Raw genomic sequence first — 21,103 nt, forward strand, 5'->3', positions numbered from 1 at the left:
CCCCTAAGGGGGTCCCAACCCCCATGTTGAGAACCACTGCTCTACTTCAATCCATGGCAGAGCCATGTGATATGCTGAGGTCTTAACTCAACAGAGACAGCCATACATGTCCCTGTTCAATAATAATTGGCTTTGTCTGCCATCATCATCACCCTCTAAAAGAGCGGAAACTCCAAGCAATACTTGAATTTGGGAGTGAGGCTTGGTTGTTTATGATCAACCATAGAACCATGCCCATACCATTAATTAATTAAGTTTGCGATTTCAAATGAAATGATAGGATACAGATTTACAATTAACAATTAATTAGTAAATAAATAAATTACTTCACATTGAGATTTCTCAATTAGAAACCTGTAGCAGGTATGCAAGATATACAGAGAGGCAACTCCTGGCACTCAAGAAACGATCTCAAGTAACAGTTATACAAGGACACTGTAATTCAATATTTCCATAAGTCAAGGTTGACTGTGACCTACCAAACTATCCATCCTGCAATAATGTTTACACAACTACACTTGTCCCTATTCTATGGAATGCGATTTCTTCATATCTACGTACGAATATAATCTCTAATTATTATAGGATAGTGTACCTTTTAGCATATAAAGTTTGATCCATTGAGGAGCATGATACACTCTTCACATGCATGATACACTCCGCTGAAATGGCTGGTTCACACCAACCGCGTTAAGCAGCGCTGGGCAGTGTCGCCTAATGCAGTCCCAACACAAGAACAAAGTCATGTTCCTTATTTAATATGGCTTCAGTCGACAAACTTATTGCCTTGGTGTGCACAAAAAAAAAAAAAAAGGAGCATTGCATTTTTGCACAGTGCAGCACATACATTTCATTGCAGTGTTTTTCCTTCAATGTAATTGTAACAATGCATTTGTCACTTCTCACTGCACACCAATGTATGTGTTTTGTGAAAAATAATGCATCGTGTGTGGTGTGAACTAGCCTAAGGTAGGCCACAGGTGGATTGAAATGGGGCCAGTTCAGCTGGAACTGGACACATTTTAATCCATCTATGGGCAGGCTGGTTGTATTGAAGAAGTCAATGCATCGATCAACTGCAGTACAACCAGCCCTTTGGACTTTTTTTGTGTAATCACTGCCGGTGGTTTTAGTCAACAGCAGTGATCATTGTATTCCAAGAGTGGGGATACCTCCCTCTGTCAGAATACAATAGAGCACTGGGGGGGTATGTTAGAAATGTCATGACACAAAACATGTAGCCCACACTGCCCACACTACCCCCACCAACCTTGCTGATGTTTAGCCTTCTGGTTCCTCTGAGCTCTGGCATACAGGACAACTTGCTGAACAACATCCAGCTGCTCCTGCAGCTGTGGAAAATGGAAGTCGGTGCATTCCTGGCATACTGTGGCAAAATCTAGACACAATAAAGAAAAAAGAAAATTCCAGATAAAAATCCTTATATACCTAAAGGGATTTAACAAAAACAGAATATAGACAACCACTTGTTAAGACTGAAGCAGACTGCCAATAATGAGACAATCAGGCTTTAAACATTGGTTTGCAGGGGTAGCAAAAAATTATGTAGGGCACCATTGCTTACCCAAAACTTGCCAGGAGTCCTGGCTGAAATAAGATGGTCTACTATGCATGCTTGTTCTGGGTTAGCATCTCAATGCACTAAAGCCTGAAACTACCATATGCACCCAGTATTTTTTAGAAGCAGCTTACTGATGGCTGTATTTTGCCTACTACAGCTTTCCTATCCATGTAAAATATACAGTATGGCTGCCTTATATCTATATGGTAGGCAGCTACACATCTTTCAGCGTAACAAGGCATTTCACCTTGGAGAGATTTCCCTTTGTTGCCACTGTTGTGTGTACAAGAAAGGAGGAGAAGGAATATCTCCCCAATAGAACACAAAAGACAAATAAAATAACCAAACAGAGCTTTTAACAATTCATAAGTATTTCCAAAACTAGATAAAAAGCTTTGGCTTTAGATGTACTTTAACACTGAAAGTCTGATATTAATGGTTTCATCACTGGCCATTCTCGCCCTCGCCATAAAAATAAACTCATAGGCCCGGATTCACAGACACTGGCGCATATTTATGCTGCCGTAGCGTATCTCCTTTACGCTACGCCGACGCAGCGCAGAGGGGCAAGCACTGAATTCACAAAGCACTTCCTCCCAAATCTGCACTGGGTTTTTCAGGCGTGTGTAAGTGGAAGTGGGCGTGAGCCATGCTAATGAGGCGTGACCCCATGCAAATGATGGGCCGAGCGCCAGACATGTATCTCCAACTGCGCATGCTCCGTCCCGTAGGCGCATCTCAGTGCGCATGCTCACAATCACGTCGGAAAAACTGCCTAAGATACGTCGGATCACTGCCTACGGCGTGAACGTAACCTACGCCTAGTCATATTCACGTCCTACGTAAAATACGTCGGCTTGTGTTCCCTGGTGCAGCCCTTTGCATGGATGCTGCTCAGTTACAGCTCCTTTAGGCTGCATTCACACCTGAGCGTTATGTCGCCTGAAGCGCGACGCTCAAAAAACGCTAGAGGGGAAAAAATACATTATTCCCCATGGAGATGGTTCACATCTCCACTCCAATATGCCTGACGCCGAACGCCTAAAGTTCAAACAAGTTCCGGACCCTTTTTTGTCGCGCGTATCAGGCGGTTTTGAGCGTTTATTTCCCATAGAAAGTAATGGAAACGCTCGATTCAAGCGACTAGCGCGACGACGAGCGTTTGCTACGGGCGTTTTGTTACTTTAATCAATAGAACATTTCACCCAGGCAGAAGATAAAAAAAATCTACCAACATAGCAACAAGTGGTGAAAAGATGATAATGTTTCCTATTGGCTAAAATAAAAAACGTCGAAGTACAAAAACATCGGACGACGCTGTATGCAAACGCGCAAATAAGCATTAATACGCGCAACTGACCGACCTACGCTCAGGTGTGAATGCAGCCTCATTTACGCGCACTGTGTCTGACGGACGTATGTTCGTGAATTGGCGTATCTCCCTCATTTGCATAGGTGAATAGAAAATCAATGGGAGCGCCAAATACGTCCAGCGTAAATATGCGCCCACTCTACGCCGGCGTAGGCAAGTTACGTTGGTCGGTTGAAGCCTATTTTCAGGCGTATCTTAGTTTCTGAGTCAGGCGCATAGATACGACGGCGCATATTTGCACTTACGCGGCGTATCTCGAGATACGTCGGCGCAAGTGTTTTGTGAATCCGGGCCATAATGTCAGCTTTTTGAAATGAAGGTCTAAATTTTGTTTTAAAACATTTTTTATCCAAGATTGTTACCTGCTTTTGTTCTGTAGACACCCAATGCGATTGTTGATTTAAAAAAAAAAAAAAAACGGATTGGCAAGATCAGTCTCGAGGTTATAAAAAGCATAACACTCCTGACGTACCTTAAAAAGTGTACCTACCAGTGCAATAAACACAAGGACATTGCCTGGGTTTCATACCTTCAATAGCGCAATTTTTGTGCAAGTATGACAGCGGTCACATCCATATTTTTCAATTACACTAGTGGCTCCTTTTTGCAATGCTTTTTTCCACCTGATCCCAACAGTAACACACAGCCGATCCTAGGGTGACAACACACACCTACTTTATACGTCTCTCATGGAGCAATGTTGTCACCCTAGGCTGTCCTCCTGGCTTGGATTACAAATACCTCCCTAGCTCATTATCACCATTACATAGAGTGGGGTTGCTTTGTACTTCACAGAAGAAAGCTGAGAAGGCTGACAAGAGATTAATATAGATATTTCAGTTAAAGCAGGAACAACAAGTTTTTTTTTTATGTACTTGCTGAAAATGTTTTCAACCTGAAAAAAAAAAAAAAAAAAAAACGAATGCAGCCACATCTAAGAGCTTGTAGGCTGCAATATTATACATTTTTATCTTGAGTTTAGATATACTTTAACATCACTGCTAGGATTACCTCTTTTGATACCACTGTAAGAATTGATACGGTTATCCACCAATAAGACTAGACCACACAACGATGCTGAATACAAGGAGAGTGCGGTCTGCAGTCTGTGCAGTTTAACTCCGCTCCGATGATAGCGTTTATGTCTGCAGAAATCCAACATGTCCGCTCTCAGCAGCCTCAAATTGTGCATGGTCTTCAGCTGAGCCCCTGCGGAAACAGAAAAACGTTACACACTAAAGGGGCTGGTTCCTATCTCAGCAAATATAGGCAGATTGCAAACTGTTCTGAAGAAAACAATGTGCAATTAGGGGATAGATGTAGGAACAGATTTTTAGAAAGTGCATTAACATACTATCTACCCGCCAAGCCTTGAGATCTTTAACCACATAGCGACTGCTGCACGCAGATATACGTCTGCACAATGGCAAGGGTAGGCAAATGGGTGTACCTGTACGTCCCTTTAAATTTGCCGCCCAGCCGCGTGCCTCCTGAGTGCGCTCGCAGGTCCCGGGAACTCAATGTTCCTGGGTGGCCAGCGATTGCGGTTGGCAAAGGAAGAACAGGGGGATGCCTTTGTAAACAAGGCATTCCCCTGTTCTGCCTAATGACATGTCACTGATCTACTGTTCCCTGTGATCGGGAACAGTGATTAGTGACGTGTCACTGGTAGCTCCTCCCCGGATCGCCGCTTCATTCGGGCCGCCGGGAGTCTGAGGAGGACAGGCAGGGTGTGAGGCAGGCCTCCGAGCCCAAGGGAAGGACAGGGCCCAGCACTGGCTCCGGGATCGGGAGGCCGAAGCCGCTGACTTTCCCAGATGCGTCTGTCGCGGAGGTGAATTGCGGCTCCGCTCGTGCCGCCGCTTTTCCGGGTAGCCAGGAAGATAAGCAGGGTACACAGAGGGACCCTAGGTAGGTAGTCTACTTGATTGGCAGGGTAATCAGCACAGGATCAATCGTTTAAAAGGAGTACTGGACGGAGCTTAGAGAACACACGTCCTACTCCATGCTGTGTCAGGCCACGCCCCCTTTAGAACAACTTTTAACAAAAGTTTAAGGAAAGCTCTTTTCATTTCCAGAATGACTGTACCCCTGTGTACAAAGCCAGCTCCATGAAGACATGATTAAACCAGTGTAGCATTGACAAACTCAAGTGTCCTGCACAGAACCAGGACCTCATAGCTACTGAACATCTTCGCTGTGAGATGGAATGCTGTTCCAAGTGTTCTTGTCCAACATCAGTGATTGACCTCACAAATTCTCTTTTGGCTAAATGGGCACCAATTCCAACATCTTGTGAAAAGTCTTTCTTAAAGACTTTTATATACAGCAAATGACGAATGGGCAAGTTTATTTTAATGGCCATGCTTTTGGAACTGGATGTCCTGGAATTTAAAGCGGAGTTCCACCCAAAAGGTATCTGTCCCCACTCCCAGGAGTCTCAGCCGCAGCTATTGACGTCACCGCTCGGCTCCCTCCTCGCCAATCGGAGTGCGCAGCGGGTGCCTCACGCATACGCAGTAGGGACCCGGCGTGATGCTTCACCACCGGGTCCCCTTACTGCTTATGGTTGCGGCAGCACCCGGCAGATGATGAAAACATCAGCTGCGTTGGACTCCAGGACAGGCAAGTGTTCCATTATTAAAAGTCAGCAGCTGTAATATGTGTAGCTGCTGGCTTTTAATTTTTGCAGCGGTGGGCGGACCTCCTCTTTAACACAGGTCTGATGGACAGGTATCTAACAACTTTACCATACACTGAAGCTGCCTAAGATGAGGTGCAGTGGAGAAAGCGGAGCCATTCATACACATACTGCATGTCTGAATTCTTCCAGCACAGTGTTAATTAAAAGGCCTTACCCAAGTGAATAGTAAAACTTTCCTCCAGCTGCCCATGTTCCTCATACAAAGAGTGGCTGGTCTCTGTGGATTCCTGAAGGTGGCTTTGCTGGACTTTAATTTCCTCGCTGTTGAAAAACATAATAAAAACAATAAACAGAAAATATAAAAGCTTTCATCTTTTTTTTTTCTTTTTAATTGGAGCAGAAAGATAATTTAGGAGAATTAGGAGAATTTACCAATACCTGCGAGCTCAACAAGAAAAACATCCATCGATTAAATAGAGTGAATCGACTCAAGGCGCATATAAGTAGCTATTTCAGTTGAAAGAAAATTGTTGCAAATGTCAAAACTAATATATATATATAAAAAAAAAAGTTGTTTTCAAAAATATGGATGCAAAGAAAAAAAATAAATCATACAAGGAAACTATGGTAACTTAACCACTTAAGGACAGAAGGTGTTTTTCAGATTCGGCGTTTACAAGACTAAAACATTTTTTTTTGCTAGAAAATTACTTAAAACAACCAAACATTATATATTTTTTTTTCTAACACCCTAGAGAATAAAATGGCGGTCATTGCAATACTTTTTGTCACACGGTATTTGCGCAGCGGTCTTACAAGCGCACTTTTTTTGGAAAAAATTCACTTTTTTTAATTAAAAAGTAAGACAACATAAAATTTGGCCCAATTTTTTTATATATTGTGAAAGATAATGTTACGCCGAGTAAAATGATACCCAACATGTCACGTGGCATGGCGTCAAACTTTTACCGTTAAAAATCTCGATAGGCGACATTTAAAAAATTCTATACGTTGCATTTTTTGAGCTACAGAGTAGGTCTATGGCTAGAATTATTGCTCTCGCTCTAACGATCGCGGCGATACCTCACTTGTGTGGTTTGAACACCGTTTTCATATGCGGGCGCTACTCGCGTATGCGTTCGCTTCTGCGCGCGAGCTCGTCGGGACGGGGCGCTTTCAATTTTTTTTTGGGGGTTTTCTTATTTATTTTTATTAATTTTATAATTTTTTACACTGAAATAAAAAAAAATAAAAAATGTATCACTTTTATTCCTATTACAAGGAATATAAACATCCCTTGTAATAGAAAAAGGCATGACAGGTCCTCTTAAATATGAGATCTGGGGTCAAAAAGACCTCAGATCTCATAATTAGACTTCAATGCAAAAAAAAAAAAAAAAAAATGGAAACTTTGTCATTTAAAAAAATGACAACAAAAAAATTGTCCCTTTAAGACGCTGGGCGGGACTGCCGTTTTGACGTCACTTCCGCCCAGCAAAGCTATGAGGACGGGTGAGGGCCATCTTGCCCTCATTCGAGTCCTCGCCGCTCAGGCTGCAGCACCCGATTGCCTCCGCCGCTACCGACGGCTCCGGTAAGCGGCGGCAGGAGGGGGGGCCCTTCTCCCGCCACCGATAAGGGCGATCTCGCGGCGAATCCGCTGCGGAGACCGCTGTTATCGTTTACACGCTCGCCCACAGAAGAGATGGATATCTCGGTTGTGGCAGCAGCTGCTGCCGTTCCTGAGATATTCATCTTTAAAAAGAGGACGTATATATACAGTGGGCAGGCGTTAAGTGGTTAAGCCCCTTTCACACTGGGGCGGGAGGTGCTGTGGCGGTATAGCGCCGCTATTTTTAGCAGTGCAATACCGTCGGAATTGTGGCGGTATTCAGCCGCTAGCGGTTTTAATAAAGGGTTAATAACGTCGGCAATACGCCTCTGCAGAGGTGCATTGCAGGCGGTATAGCCGCGGTTTCCCATTGCTTTCAATGGGAAGGAGCGGTAAACACACCTCTCCTCTCACCGCTCCAAAGATGCGGCTAGCAGGACTTTTGGAGCGGTCCTGCTAGCGCACCACTCCAGTGTGAAAGCCCTTAGGCTTTCACACTGGAGAAACAGCAGCCGCTGTTTAGGGTCGGTTTGCAGGCGCTATGTTTAGCGCAATAGTGCCCGCAAACCGCCCCAGTGTGAAAGGGGCCTAAGGCATAGATGGAATTTGTACTGAATATAGTCAGGATGTCGTTCTGCACCCGTCTTTGTAATTTTCTCACAAAGAGCACAGAACAAGTTTAAGTAAAGTAAAGTTTGTTCTAACCTGGAAGTAATATCTGTCCCAGCTGTTCAGTCATGTCAGATTTTTACAGATAGTTTCTGATTGGATGCTCTGGGGTTGATTTACTAAAAAACCTGAGTGCAAAATCTACTGCAGCTGTGCATGGTAACCAATTAGCTTCTAACTTCAGCCTATTCGATTAAGCCTTGACAAAAAAACTGGAAGCCAATTGGTTTCTATGCAGAGCTGCTCTATATTGTGCACGCTCCAGATTTATTAGATCAACCCCCCCATGTGTCATTGCACATCACAATACTTCCATACATTGTACATTATGTGCCCAACCTGATGAAGCTGTTGTTGGGATTCTTGAGGTCCTGGTGTAGCTTTATTACCCACTCCTGATACTCTTGCTTCTGGATGGTGGACAACTGCTTCAGTTCTGTAATCCACTTGTTTTCCAGAATCTGGGAAATACAGAGTAAAACTAGGGTTGCCACCTTTTCTTTAAGTCAAACGCAAACACTTTAGCGACGGACAGCATTTTTTTTTTCTATAGTATTAACTATACATATATTTTGCAATTAAATGACATTTCTAATCATATGAATTCAATCACAAGAGTCCCCATTTACACCAGAGTCCACACAGTTCCCCCTTTACTTCTGAATCCACTGTAAGGGGGGACTCTGCAGACTCTGATGTAAAGGGGAACGATGAGGACTCTGACATAAGGGATGCTCTGGGAACCCTGATTTAAGGGGGTAACACTAAGAACTCTGATGTACAGAGAGGACTCTGATATAAGGGGGAACACTGTGACCTCAGGTTTAAAGTGGGAACTCTGATGTAAGGGGTACTCTGAAAACCCCGATTTACCTTAGTGTACTCACTCAGAGGCAGGAGAGAACAGGGAGGAGGGGGGAGACTTCAGTCAGAAACAGGGATGGATGGTGAGCTCACTCACTCCTTGGCAGTCAGCACCTCTCATCAAGATGTATCTGAGACTGCTGGACTTCAAATTGCTCTTACAGTGCCGGGGATTGGATGTGGGCAGACACAGTGAGGTAGGGGTGGGGGGAGAGGTTCAGATCTAGCCCTTTCTCCTCTCCCCTCTGTGTGTTTGGGGGGGGGGATTGTAAGTGCTGGTGTTGGGCAGTGTGAAAGAGTGTAACAGACAATCTTGGCTTACACAACTGCAGTTGGGAAGCCATAGTCCAGTCTGAATACTGTGTCCGGGTTTCAGGCAGTTTGAAACCCGGACACATGATTCCAAACCCAAACTGTCCGGGTGAATCCTGGACAGGTGGCAACCCTAAGTAAAACACACAAAAGAATAATTGGCTAGTTAAAAAAATGTAATCAGATTTAAAGAAACGTTCACTTTACATGGACTATTTTATGTGAATTTTTTTTTTCAGAAGTGATCACATTCCCGCTGTCCTCAGCTGCATAAGAGCTGGGAGGGAGGAGAAGCAGGCGGACACTGAGCTTCCCAATTAGACATTTAGCATTTCTTTATTGTTTGATAAAAAAAAGAAAAGAAAAGCAGCAGAAATTGCCTGTGTCAAGCTCATGGTGCAAATGTTCTACAGAGGTATAATGATCCTGGTGGTTATAAGGGGCCCCCGGTGTCTTGTATACATTTTTTACCTTGCAACATGAACTGGACACAAGCAATTTTGATGTAAGCAATGCTATATTGTGCTAATAAAATTTTACAATTTTTTGCACCCTTGCAGCTTTTTTTTTTTTTTTTCATATGCTTTGATGGGATCAGTCCCAGGAATAATCTAAATTTCAAGTATTGCATCTGAATTAGAGAATTTTTTTCTTCCTTCCATTGTTCATTTATATCATCAAATTTTTGGCATGGACAATAAAACATGAGCATCGAGCAGTGGTGGCCGGTGCTTAAAATTGGGGGGGGGGGGCGCGCAAACAAACTGAAAAAACAAAAAAAAACATCAAATTACAGCCACTGTGCCCATCAAACACTGACACTGTGCCCAAACACCAACACTGTACCCCTGTTCACCTTTTTTGGACGCCTATTAGAGCCTATGGCGCTAATCAGGTGCTTCCAAAAAATACCCTGCTGCTGTAATTCAGGTGCCTGGTGCCCGAAAAGGGGCCAGGCACCTGAATAAGGGGTGGCAGCGGTGACCATAGATAGATTCATTTACTTCATAATCGATTAGTTGTCGATTAATCGATTACAATTTTCATAATCGAATAATCGGGCAGTAACATAATGGTGTTAAAAAAAACAAAAATTAACCCTTTATAGTACAAAAAAGCAAATAACTACTGTAAATATTACCTTCACTGTCCCACAGTAAAAAAAAAATTAAACCCCTTACAGTAGCGATTATTTGCTCTTTTTGTACTTATCTTTGTTTTTTTAACCCCATTATGTTACTAAACGTCTCAGGCCGGGTCACACCTCTGTTTTTTGGTGTTTTTGCAGAAACACACTACAGTTCATTTATATGTTTTCCTATGGGACACGTTCACATCCATGTTTTTTTCAGCTGCTGCGTATTTGGAAAGGGAAGGACTTTTTAACGCAAAACGGTGCTATTTTGTTTGTTTTTTGGTTCAATATACTTCAATGGAGAAGCTGCAGAAAAGCATGTAATGTGTTTTTGCTGCAAATTTGTGTTTTGTAATCTGCCCAACAACAAATTGGGCCAAATTTTTTTTTAAATGCAATTTTTTTTTTTTTTTTTAAGGCTATTATGCGATCGAAACAATAAATCGGCCAACTAATCGATTATGAAAATAATCGTTAGTTGCAGCCCTAATGCAATGCATGAATCTATCTATGGTGATAGAGCGGTGGCAGGAGAGAGGTGGCAACGCACCGCCACTGGCATCGAGTGATTATTTGTGTACATTTCTATACATATATACGTGGTTGTTTTTCTCTTTATTGCTTGCTACTGAGATTCTTCTTTAATAGTTACCTGCTGCGATTCAAAATGTTGTGCTGCCACTGAGTTTACGTCTTGGTCACTGAGGGACTTGCCCAGTTCTTGCATCACTTTGTTCATCTCTAAACCTTGGCTATGTTAACAAAAACAATTACATCAGTGCCATTGTATTAGAAGAATAAGATACAGTAAGTATAATTACGACCCCCCCCCCCTTACTAAATTTAAATATAGGGTAGTTCGAGTAGCTGTCATTTCTTACATAGGGATTACATGATATTACATAGATTGGTTTCTGGCCTGGATATGGACATTCATATGTTTTACATATACGTTTGTTACATACATTCTTAACAAGCAGAGTGTAAGTATTAAAATAAGGCCTCAGAGACCTCTATAGCTGCAGGCCCTATGGAATAATTCATCCTCAAAATGCACACTTTCAAAGAAATGAAGTGTCTATAATTGTTATCATAGATGTCTTTTTAATGATAGAGACAGAATATCAATCAAAAATCCCCCCCCCAAAAAAAACACGATACAAATGTTATAAATTGAGTTGCAGTTCAGTGAGTAAAATAAGTATTAGATCCCAAGCAAAACATGACTTAGTACATGGTGGAGAAGCCCTTGTTGGCAAGCAGAGGTAAGAGGTTTCTGATAGTTGTTTACCAGGTTTGCACACATCTCAGGAGGGATTTTGGTCCACTCTTCTTTACAGGTCTTCTCTGAATCCTTAAAGTGGATGTAAACCCCAATTTTTTTTCTTGCTGTCACAATGTAGAGTAAAAGATTTCCTATCATCTGTGCCCAGTCTTGCCAAAAATAATTAATCCAGCTCTGAGCAATCCTCTTTTCTTTTTTTCAGTGAAATTAACGGACAAACAGGAGAAAACGTTTGTCCGTTCTCCCCCTTGCTGTGAATGACAGGTTATTTACATATCTCATGCACTAGCCTGGAGACAGGCATTCTTTTTTAATTCCCATCCCCACTCCTTTTCTGAAGTCATGTGGTTACTTTTCTGGATTTTGACTGGATGTTAGTGATCATAGCAGAATTTAGTGTAAGGAATACACAGGAAAAAATGCATGTTGACAAGGGGAGTGTAGAGGAGGACGTGGAGTCTATTGACATCACTAGTCCACCCACAGAGCTCCAGACAACAGATCCACCCACAGAATCTGCAGTTTTTCAGTTCTTATAACAGACAGAGGGGAGACATTTGACAGGTAATGATACATGCAGGAGGCATGTATATCCTTATAGATCAGCACTATGGCAGTAGTTTAGAAAGGATGAGAGTGGGTTTACATCCACTTTAAGGTTTCTTGGCGGTCTCTTGGCAATTTGAAGTTTCAGCTACCTCCATACATTTTCCATAGGATTAAGGTCTGGAGACTGGCCACTCCATGACCTTAATGAACTTCCTATTGAGCCACTCCTCTGTTGCCTTGGCAATGTGTTTTGGGTCATTGTCATGCTGGAAGACCCATCCACAACCCATCTTCAGTGTTCTGGCTGAGGGAAGAAGGTTCTCATCCAAGATTTTAAAACACACGGCCTGTCCATTGGCCCCTCAAGGCGGCAAAGTCGGCCTGTACCTTTAGCAGAGAAACAGCCCCAAAGCATGATGTTTTCACCTCCGTGCTTGACTGTAGGGATGGTGTTCTTAGGGTCATAGTCAGCATTTTTTTTCCTCCAAATACGGCGAGTTGAGTTTATTCCAAAAAACGAAATTTTGGTCTTATTTGACCACAGTACTTTCTCCCAATCCTTCTCTGAATCATTTAGATCAGGCATGTCCAAAGTCCGGCCCGCGGGCCAAATGCGCCCCCCCCCCCCTGTTGATTTAATACGGCCCCCCTGGGGATTTGGAGATATATATATATATATATATATATATATATATATATATATATATATATATATATATATATATATATATATATTGTTTGTGGCCCCCAGGGCCACAAAAGATATATACCGTATTTATCGGCACTGCCTTGGAGGGGACAGGACGAGCGCCGTCGGATTACATGAAGAGAATCTCCTGTTTACTCAGCAGTGTCTGTATTGGAAGTCCTGTCTCCTGGGATGCCATTGGACGACTGTCCTGTCTATCATAGGAGGCTAGACTTTGTATTAACTAGGCCACAGAGTAAACAAGAGATTCTCCTGTTTGTAATCTGTCGGCACTCGTCCCGCCCCCTCCGAGGCTGCAGATGGGCATTGATCAGGCTGCACTGATGGTAATGGTAAGGCTGCATTGGTTGCAATGGTAAGGCTGCATTGGTTGCAGTGGTAAAGCTGCATTCATGCCACATGTGAGGCTGCAATTATGCCACATGTGAGGCTGCAATTATGCCACATGTGAGGCTGCAATTATGCCACATGTGAGGCTGCAATTATGCCACATGTGAGGCTGCAATTATGCTACATGTGAGGCTGCAATTATGCCACATGTGAGGCTGCAATTATGCCACATGTGAGGCTGCAATTATGCCACATGTGAGGCTGCATTGGTTGCAATGGTGAGGCTGCATTGGTTTCAATGGTGAGGCTGCATTCATGGCAATGGTAAGCCTGTGCGTGTTATACGCCGATAAATACGGTATATGCAAATAACACGCCCAAGCTTATCCTTAGTCCTGAGCAGCGCTCTGGGATTCGTTGGGGCCACAAAAGAAATATATACAGTATATCCAAATAACACGCCCAAGCTCATCTCTTCACCACACACAGCCACAAAGGTAAGAGAATTCTTGTTGGGCAGTGTATTAGAGCTTAAATGAACACAGCTAGACCAAATTTTAATGGTTCAGAGAATGTCAGGCAAAATAGTCGGCCCTCATGCATGTCACTTCATCAAATCTGGCCCTCTTTGAATATCTTTAGATTTGCTGCTCAGTGATTGCAGTATTCTAGTCTGCATCTCCCCAAAGTAATACATAAAACCTGGCCTGTTAGTGGGCCCTGAGGACAGGATTGATGAACACTGGTTTAGATTAGAGGTCGACCGATATATCGGCCGATATTTGGCCGTTTTGGAGAAATCGGCATCGGCCGATTTTTTTCCAAATTAGGCCGATTTTTAACATGGCCGCTAGCGGTGCCACGGCTCCGGAGCTAGGCCGAAGCCACGGTCTTTCCTGATGCTGTGACCGCGGCGGCAATCCGCGGATTGCCGCCGTGGTCACAGCATCAGGAAAGGCCGCGGCTTCGGCCTAGCTCCGGAGCCGCAGCCATATTGGTACACCCTGCGCGGCAGCCAACCAGCGGGCCTGTAACAGCCAATCGACGGCAGTTACCGGCCCGCGCTGCATTCTGGGGTTTGTAGGCAGAGGCAGGGCGCGCAGCATGTCAGGGGACGTTTTTTTTCCAGAGTGGAGGATGGTGGCAGTGAATGACATTGGGCTGTACTGGTGGGCACTGATGTGAGGCACTGATGAGGTGATGCACTGGTTGGCACTGATGAGGTGATGCACTGGTTGGCACTGATGAGGTGATGCACTGGTTGGCACTGATGAGGTGATGCACTGGTTGGTGAGATGCACTGGTGGGCACTGATGAGGTGATGCTCTGGTGGGCACTGATGAGGTGATGCACTGGTGATATGCGCTGGTGAGATGCACTGGTGGGCACTGATGAGGTGATGCACTGGTGATATGCGCTGGTGAGATGCACTGGTGGGCACTGATGAGGTGATGCACTGGTGAGATGCACTGGTGGGCACTGATGAGGTGATGCACTGGTGAGATGCACTGGTGGGCACTGATGAGGTGATGCACTGGTGATATGCGCTGGTGAGATGCACTGGTGGGCACTGATGAGGTGATGCACTGGTGGGCAATGATGGGATGCACTGGTACATTGTTGGGCACTGATGAGGTGGCACTGGTGGGCACTGATAGTCACCAATGAGGTGGCCCTGATGGACACTGATAGGCTGCACTGGTGGGCACTGATGGGCTGCACTGATGTGGCACTGACATGCTGCACTCAACCCTAAACAATTATCTCCTCTCCACCCTAGGTTTTTGGAGATGAGGGAAAAAAAAAAAAAAAAATCGGCCTACAATATCGGCCATCGGCCGCCCCGATTTCCAAATATCGGCATCGGCCAGAGAAAAACCCATATCGGTCGACCTCTAGTTTAGAGCACCTTCTTAAATTGACAGGACCAATCCATGTACCACATGAGAACATACTGTAGCCAGCCTGTGGGAGCCAGAATTATTGTTGGTTGGTAGGGGATCCAATACTTATTTTACTCACTGAACTGCAACTCAATTTATAACATTTGTATGTGTTTTTTCTAGATTTTTGGTTGATATTCTGTCTCTATCATTTAAAATACACCTATGATAAAAAAATTATAGACCCTTCATTTCTTTGTAAGTGGGCAAACTTACAAAATCTGCAGGGGATCAAATACATTTCCCAGACTGTATTTTTTATAATCATAATCAAAAAAAGAAATAAAACAAAAAAAAAAATATTTTTGGAATCTTATAATCCAACACAGCTACATAAGTTGAGACTAGATATGTGCATTCCCGTTCATACGAATGTTATTTTCGTACGAAAATGTTCATTTTTGTACCCGCAGAATAATGTGTACATACGAAAAAATGTAAGCACCAAAATACGAAAACGACGGGATTACGAATGAGTCGCATAACGAACAACCGCAAATACGAACGAACGATCCGACGAAAACGGCAAAAGAACGAATATGACATCTATAACAAAAGACTTGCATTCTGTATTTTGTTTGAATCCTTGTTCTGTTCGTATTTTGATTTTCAGTCGAATGTTCATATGACATCTAACAAAAGATTTTCATTCTGTATTTTGTTTGATTCCTTTTTCTGTTTGTATATTCATATGACATCTTATAACAAAAGATTTGTATTCTGTATTCTGAATTCCTTTTTTCTGTTCGTAATTTGGTTTCAAAATACAGAATGCAAATCTTTTGTTATAAGATGTAATTTTAGTTTTTTTGAATGGGCAGTGAGTGTAGTTAGTTAGTGAAGCAGCTTCTCTTTTGTGCTGAGTACAGTAAAGCCAAATAAACTTTTCTGTGGATTTTCGTCTGAAGGGAGATCAGTTGGCTAGACTTTTGAACCTGGAACCCAAAAATGGTTTTCTGATGGAGTTTAAAAACGAACGAACGTTCGGTAAAACGATAGTTTTTATGTTTGTTGTTAAAAAAGTCTGACCAAGTGAATGGGGCTTAACAATAGTTAATATGGATGAGCCGCGTGTTGAAAGTGCCGCGAATCCCGCGATATATTTACGAAAGTACAAAATGACGAAAATTATTGTCTAACAAGTAACGAACATGAATTAAACAGAATAACGAACCATCCCGCATGTACGAAAATAAAACGGTAACCAAAATACGAAACGATCGGAATACGAAAAAATCGCGTCGTACGAAAAACGAACGGGAACGAACAGGAAAACGGGCGTCTTACGAAAAACGAACGGGAACGAACCTACGGAACGATACGAAACAGAACAAAAAAAAAACGAAAAAAAATTCTGTGCACATGTCTAGTTGAGACTGTAAAAATAAAATACCGTTCTCGTAGTTTCTTAAGCTCCACATCTCTTTCCCCCAGCAGCTCAGAAATGCTGACAAAGTAATTGTGTTCCAGGTTGAGCAGAGTCTCTGAAGCCGGGGAATGGATGAGATCATGATAAATATCAGCAAAGTCTTCATCCCAGTTAGGCTCCTCCGGTCGGGAATGTTCCAGTGTTGTCTACAGCAGGGGAAGGGAGAGACATTTATCAACTCATGATAGTCACTGTATAGTCAAAAGCTTTGTAGACACCCGACTATCAAACCTACCTATATGACCAAAAGTCTGATGGGCTCCCCTGCAAATGGTTGACTGTTCATACTACAGCATACAAAGACATTTTAGACAGTTAAAGCGGAGGTTAACCCTGAAAAACATCTATATACCATTACATCCAGCATACTTCCGACATCTACAGTATGCCGGGTTTTTTTTGCCATACATACCGTTTTATTGTTATTTTCCCCCCCGACTTCCGGGTTCTGGCTCCCGCGGGAGTGAGCGTTCCTATTCATTGACGTCTGGTGAAAAATTTCCCCTGGCGCATAAGGCGCGTCACCAGTTTTCCGTAAGTAGCCGACCTGCGAGTCGGCTCTATACGGCGCCTGCGCCCGCCGTGTAGAGCTGACTGCGCAGGCTCCATATAGAGCCGACTCGCAGGTCGGCTAGTTACGGAAAACTGGTGACGCGCCTTATGCACCAGGGGAAGTTTTTCACCAGACGTCAATCATCTAACCTCTGAAAAGGAATGCCCACTCCCGCGGGAGCCAGAACCTGGAATTGTTTTAGGGTGAACCTCCGCTTTAAGCACTTCTAACCTTGTAGTAACAGTTTAGGAAAGGTCCTTTTTTGTTCCAGCATGACTGTGCTCCTATGCAATCATCTCCGTAAAGACCAAGGGGTTGATTTACTAAAGGCAAATAGACTGCACTTTTGCAAGTGCAGTTTCACTATGCAAGTGCAGTTGCTCCAGAGCTTAGTAAATGAGGTAAACCTTTACTTTACAAAAAATACCCAATCACGTGCAAGGAAAATAAAAAAAAACAGCATTTATGCTTGCACATGGTTGGATGATGGAAGTCAGCAGAGCCCTCATTTACTAAGCTCTGGAGCAACTGCACTTGCAGAGTGCAACCGCAATTGCAAAAGTGCACAGTCTATTTGCCTTTAGTAAATCAACCCCAACATATCATGCGTTTGCTTTAAACAAATTGGAGCGACCTGCACAGAACACCTTTGGGATGAATTGGAATGCTGACTGCAAACCCAGTCTTTTCATTCAACATCATTAAAGGAGTTGTAAAGGAAAACATTTTTTTTTGCTGAAATGACTGTTTACAGGGTATAGAGACATAATAGTTAACGGATTCCTTTTAAAAATGATTAAAAATAGTTAAAAATCAATCATATAATGTACCTATAGTTTCTAGTTTCAGAGCCACAGAGCCAATACAGGGCAGTGATGGTTTGCAAAACGAAACCGATTGGTGCTGTGGGGTTTTAGACACACAGTAATCACACCTCCTTGATTAGTGACCACAGAGAGAAAGCTCCCAGTACTGTGGTTATCAGGAAACAGACAACCAGGAAGTGTGAAGATCAGAGAATAAATACAGCAACTTGAGAGCAAAAATGAACAATGAAGACATGAAAACAGCACTGCATTAAGGTAAAGGAAGCCATTAAGATAAAAAAAAAAATTCCTTTACAAAGCCTTTAACTGATGGCGGTGGGGCGGACTTCTGGGGAGTCTTGAAGTCACTTCCAGCTCTCCGCAGGAACTGCATCAGACGTATGCGGGAACGTCTTGCCGTCATTCTGCTTATGTTTGCTGGTTCTTGGCGAGGCATGGGGAACGAGAGGCAGAGGTGGGATTCCCCTCCTCCTGCCCCTTTAGAAGGCATGCCGCCCTTAGCGCCCCCTGGCACCATTACTGATGGACCAGACATGTTTTGATAACACGCCAGGAAGACAGTTTTACCACAGCCTAAAAATGGAGCTTGCGTTTTCTTTTTGGGGACCAACATGTGCTCGGTTGCCAGGGGGATTATTTTTACACATACCATGTTCGATTGGGGTTCCCCTGTTTATTACCAAAGAAAATTAATAAGCTATTGCGCCGACTAGAACCCAACCATTATTTGACAGGGCCAGGACAGTGGTAGGAAACACAAGGTGAAGTGGATGCAACTCCTCTCAGATTAGGTCTTGAGATCCTAATGCACATTAAAAAAAAAACCACAAGGGCGTCTCCATCTAGGTGTAGCGATTTATAAAAAAAGACGAAGAAGACGAAGAAGGAAGAAGAAGACGAAGAAGGAAGAAAGACGAAGAAGGAAGAAAGACGAAGAAAGGACGAAGAAGACGAAGAAGGAAGAAAGACGAAGAAGGAAGAAAGACGAAGAAGACGAAGAAGGAAGAAAGACGAAGAAGACGAAGAAGACGAAGAAGGAAGAAAGACGAAGAAAGACGAAGAAGGAAGAAGGAAGAAAGACGAAGAAAGACGAAGAAGGAAGAAGAAGGAAGAAGGAGGAAGAAGAAGAAGAAGAAGGAAGAAGAAGGAAGAAGGAAGAAAGAAGAAGAAACAATAAAAATTAACTCACTCCTTAATAGTGGATCAAGGCTTGTCAAAACCCCATATAAACCTCCATAGGATCACTGTGAGGCTGCAGAGCTTTGCAGGCATGTGGCTAGTAGAAGCAGAGTTTTTGATGGAAATGCAGTCGTCAGGCTGGAAGAAAAGCAACAGCAGCTTCCAGAAGTAGCAAGCCTCTCTCTGCTGGGTGGTCATGACAGGAAGTGGAGGGAATGTGGCTACATGTTTCAGGGCAGACAGGAGGGCCCCTTTATCAAACCATAGTCCTATATTGGTTTTTGACAAGCCTTGATCCACTTTTAAACGAGTGCATTTTTATTGTCTTTTATACTTTTTAAAATAAATAATTATGCCTAGATGGTGACGCCCTCTTGTGTTTTTTTTTTTTTTATTTGTTTCCCTGTTTGTGTCCTTTTCATTCCCACAGTTCATTCTACCTATATGTGCCATTCTACAAGTGTTACTATTCTGAAAGGATCATTTATCCAGGCAAACTACCTTCATCTCTTTTGATTACTCCAATTGAGTTTGTTGTCAGCTTATCCTCTTTTTTCTTACGTGGGGTGCACTTTTGTTAAGGTGACTCTCCACAGGTATGTATGACGTTTTATAGTTAAAATTACATCTTTTAATGCTGCTTTTCAGCTGCAACTTATCCTCTTTTTTCTTACGTGGGGTGCACTTTTGTTAAGGTGACTCTCCACAGGTATGTATGACGTTTTATAGTTAAAATTACATCTTTTAATGCTGCTTTTCAGCTGCAACTTGTTAAATAATCCTTAGTATTAGTGATGCATATGTTTCAATATTTCTTTCCCACACTAAGATTATCTGGCACTGTTTATATACACTATACTGTATAGGGATGATGATTCCTGTATATCCTTATATATGGCTTAATATACACTGCTCAAAAAAATTAAAAGGAACACTTTTGAATCAAAACTCCTGGGATATTGATCTGGTCAGTTAAATAGCAGAGAGGGAGGGGTGTATAGAGGGGGTTAATCAGTTTCAGCTGCTTTGCTGTTAATTGAAATTAACAGGTGCACTAGATGGGCAACAATGAGACAACCTCCAAAACAGGAATGGTTTTTCAGGTGGAGGTGTCTGCCATTTTTTTCCCCTACTCATCTTTTCTGGCGGTTTTTCACTAGTTTTGCATTTGGCTAGGGTAAGTGCCACTACTGGTAGCATGAGGCGATACTTGGACCCTATAAAGGTTGCACGGGCAGTCCAACTCCTCGAGCATGGCACATCATTGCCAGAAGGTTTTCTGTGTCTCCCAGCACAGTCTCAAGAGCATGGAGGAGATTCCAGGAGACAGGCAGTTACTCTAGGAGAGCTGAACAGAGCCGTAAAAGGTCCTTAACCCATCAGCAGGACCGGTATCTGCTCCTTTGTGCAAGGAGGAACATGATGAGCACTGCCAGAGCCCTACAAAATGACCTCCAGCAGGCCACTGGTGTGAATGTCTCTGACCAAACAATCAGAAACAGACTTCATGGGGATTGCCTGAGGGCCCGACGTCCTCTAGTGTGCTCTGTGCTCACTGCCGGACACTGTGAAGCTCAATTGGCATTTTCCATTGAACACCAGAATGGCAGGTCGGCCATTTTCCATTGAACACCACCAAAACTGCACAGGTGTGAATGGGTCTTACAGCCTGTTAACAAGAATTTAACCCTTGCAGTAATTATTTGGGCCTAAATTACACTAGACCTTGTCTTGAAGGGACATGAGAGGAACTGATATTCTAGCAGAGCTAGTCAGTCCACAGCTCTGCCTGAACAATGATTCCCCCCCTATTGTCCGAGACACCCTGGTCACACGACCAGGCATTGGAGGGGTGCTAAACGCAGGTTTTGACAGCATGGAGTTAAACCTTTCAAATATACAATCAAAATGCAATTACGTTTTATAGCTACAATATACAGGTATCATTGTAATATACATCTATTTTGCCACCTAGTGGTCATAATTGGCACTTTTTTTTATGACATTACTGTGTACGATATATTGATCTGGGTGGATTCTAAGCACCACTAACTCTGCAAAATGTTTCTGATTGAAAATAGAATGCTTTAATAGAATGTGGAATCAAAT

The 21,103-nt window shown here is 43.1% G+C and overlaps 1 protein-coding gene across 2 annotated transcripts in view; it reads right to left on the bottom strand.

The window, feature by feature from the left end:
* C3H12orf4 (chromosome 3 C12orf4 homolog) overlaps window positions 1–21,103 on the bottom strand; it is a 91,916-nt gene that overhangs the window by 53,614 nt on the left and 17,199 nt on the right. For both annotated transcript variants that reach the window (XM_040345183.1, XM_040345182.1), the window contains 6 exons: window positions 16,400–16,581; window positions 10,843–10,942; window positions 8,219–8,340; window positions 5,813–5,919; window positions 3,966–4,163; window positions 1,271–1,399 (listed from right to left, as the gene is read on the bottom strand). In XM_040345183.1, the coding sequence (XP_040201117.1) occupies window positions 1,271–1,399; window positions 3,966–4,163; window positions 5,813–5,919; window positions 8,219–8,340; window positions 10,843–10,942; window positions 16,400–16,581 (838 nt within the window). The remainder of the gene's footprint in view (window positions 1–1,270; window positions 1,400–3,965; window positions 4,164–5,812; window positions 5,920–8,218; window positions 8,341–10,842; window positions 10,943–16,399; window positions 16,582–21,103) is intronic.

This window comes from Rana temporaria, chromosome 3 (genome assembly GCF_905171775.1).
Source record: "Rana temporaria chromosome 3, aRanTem1.1, whole genome shotgun sequence".
NCBI lineage: Eukaryota > Metazoa > Chordata > Amphibia > Anura > Ranidae > Rana > Rana temporaria.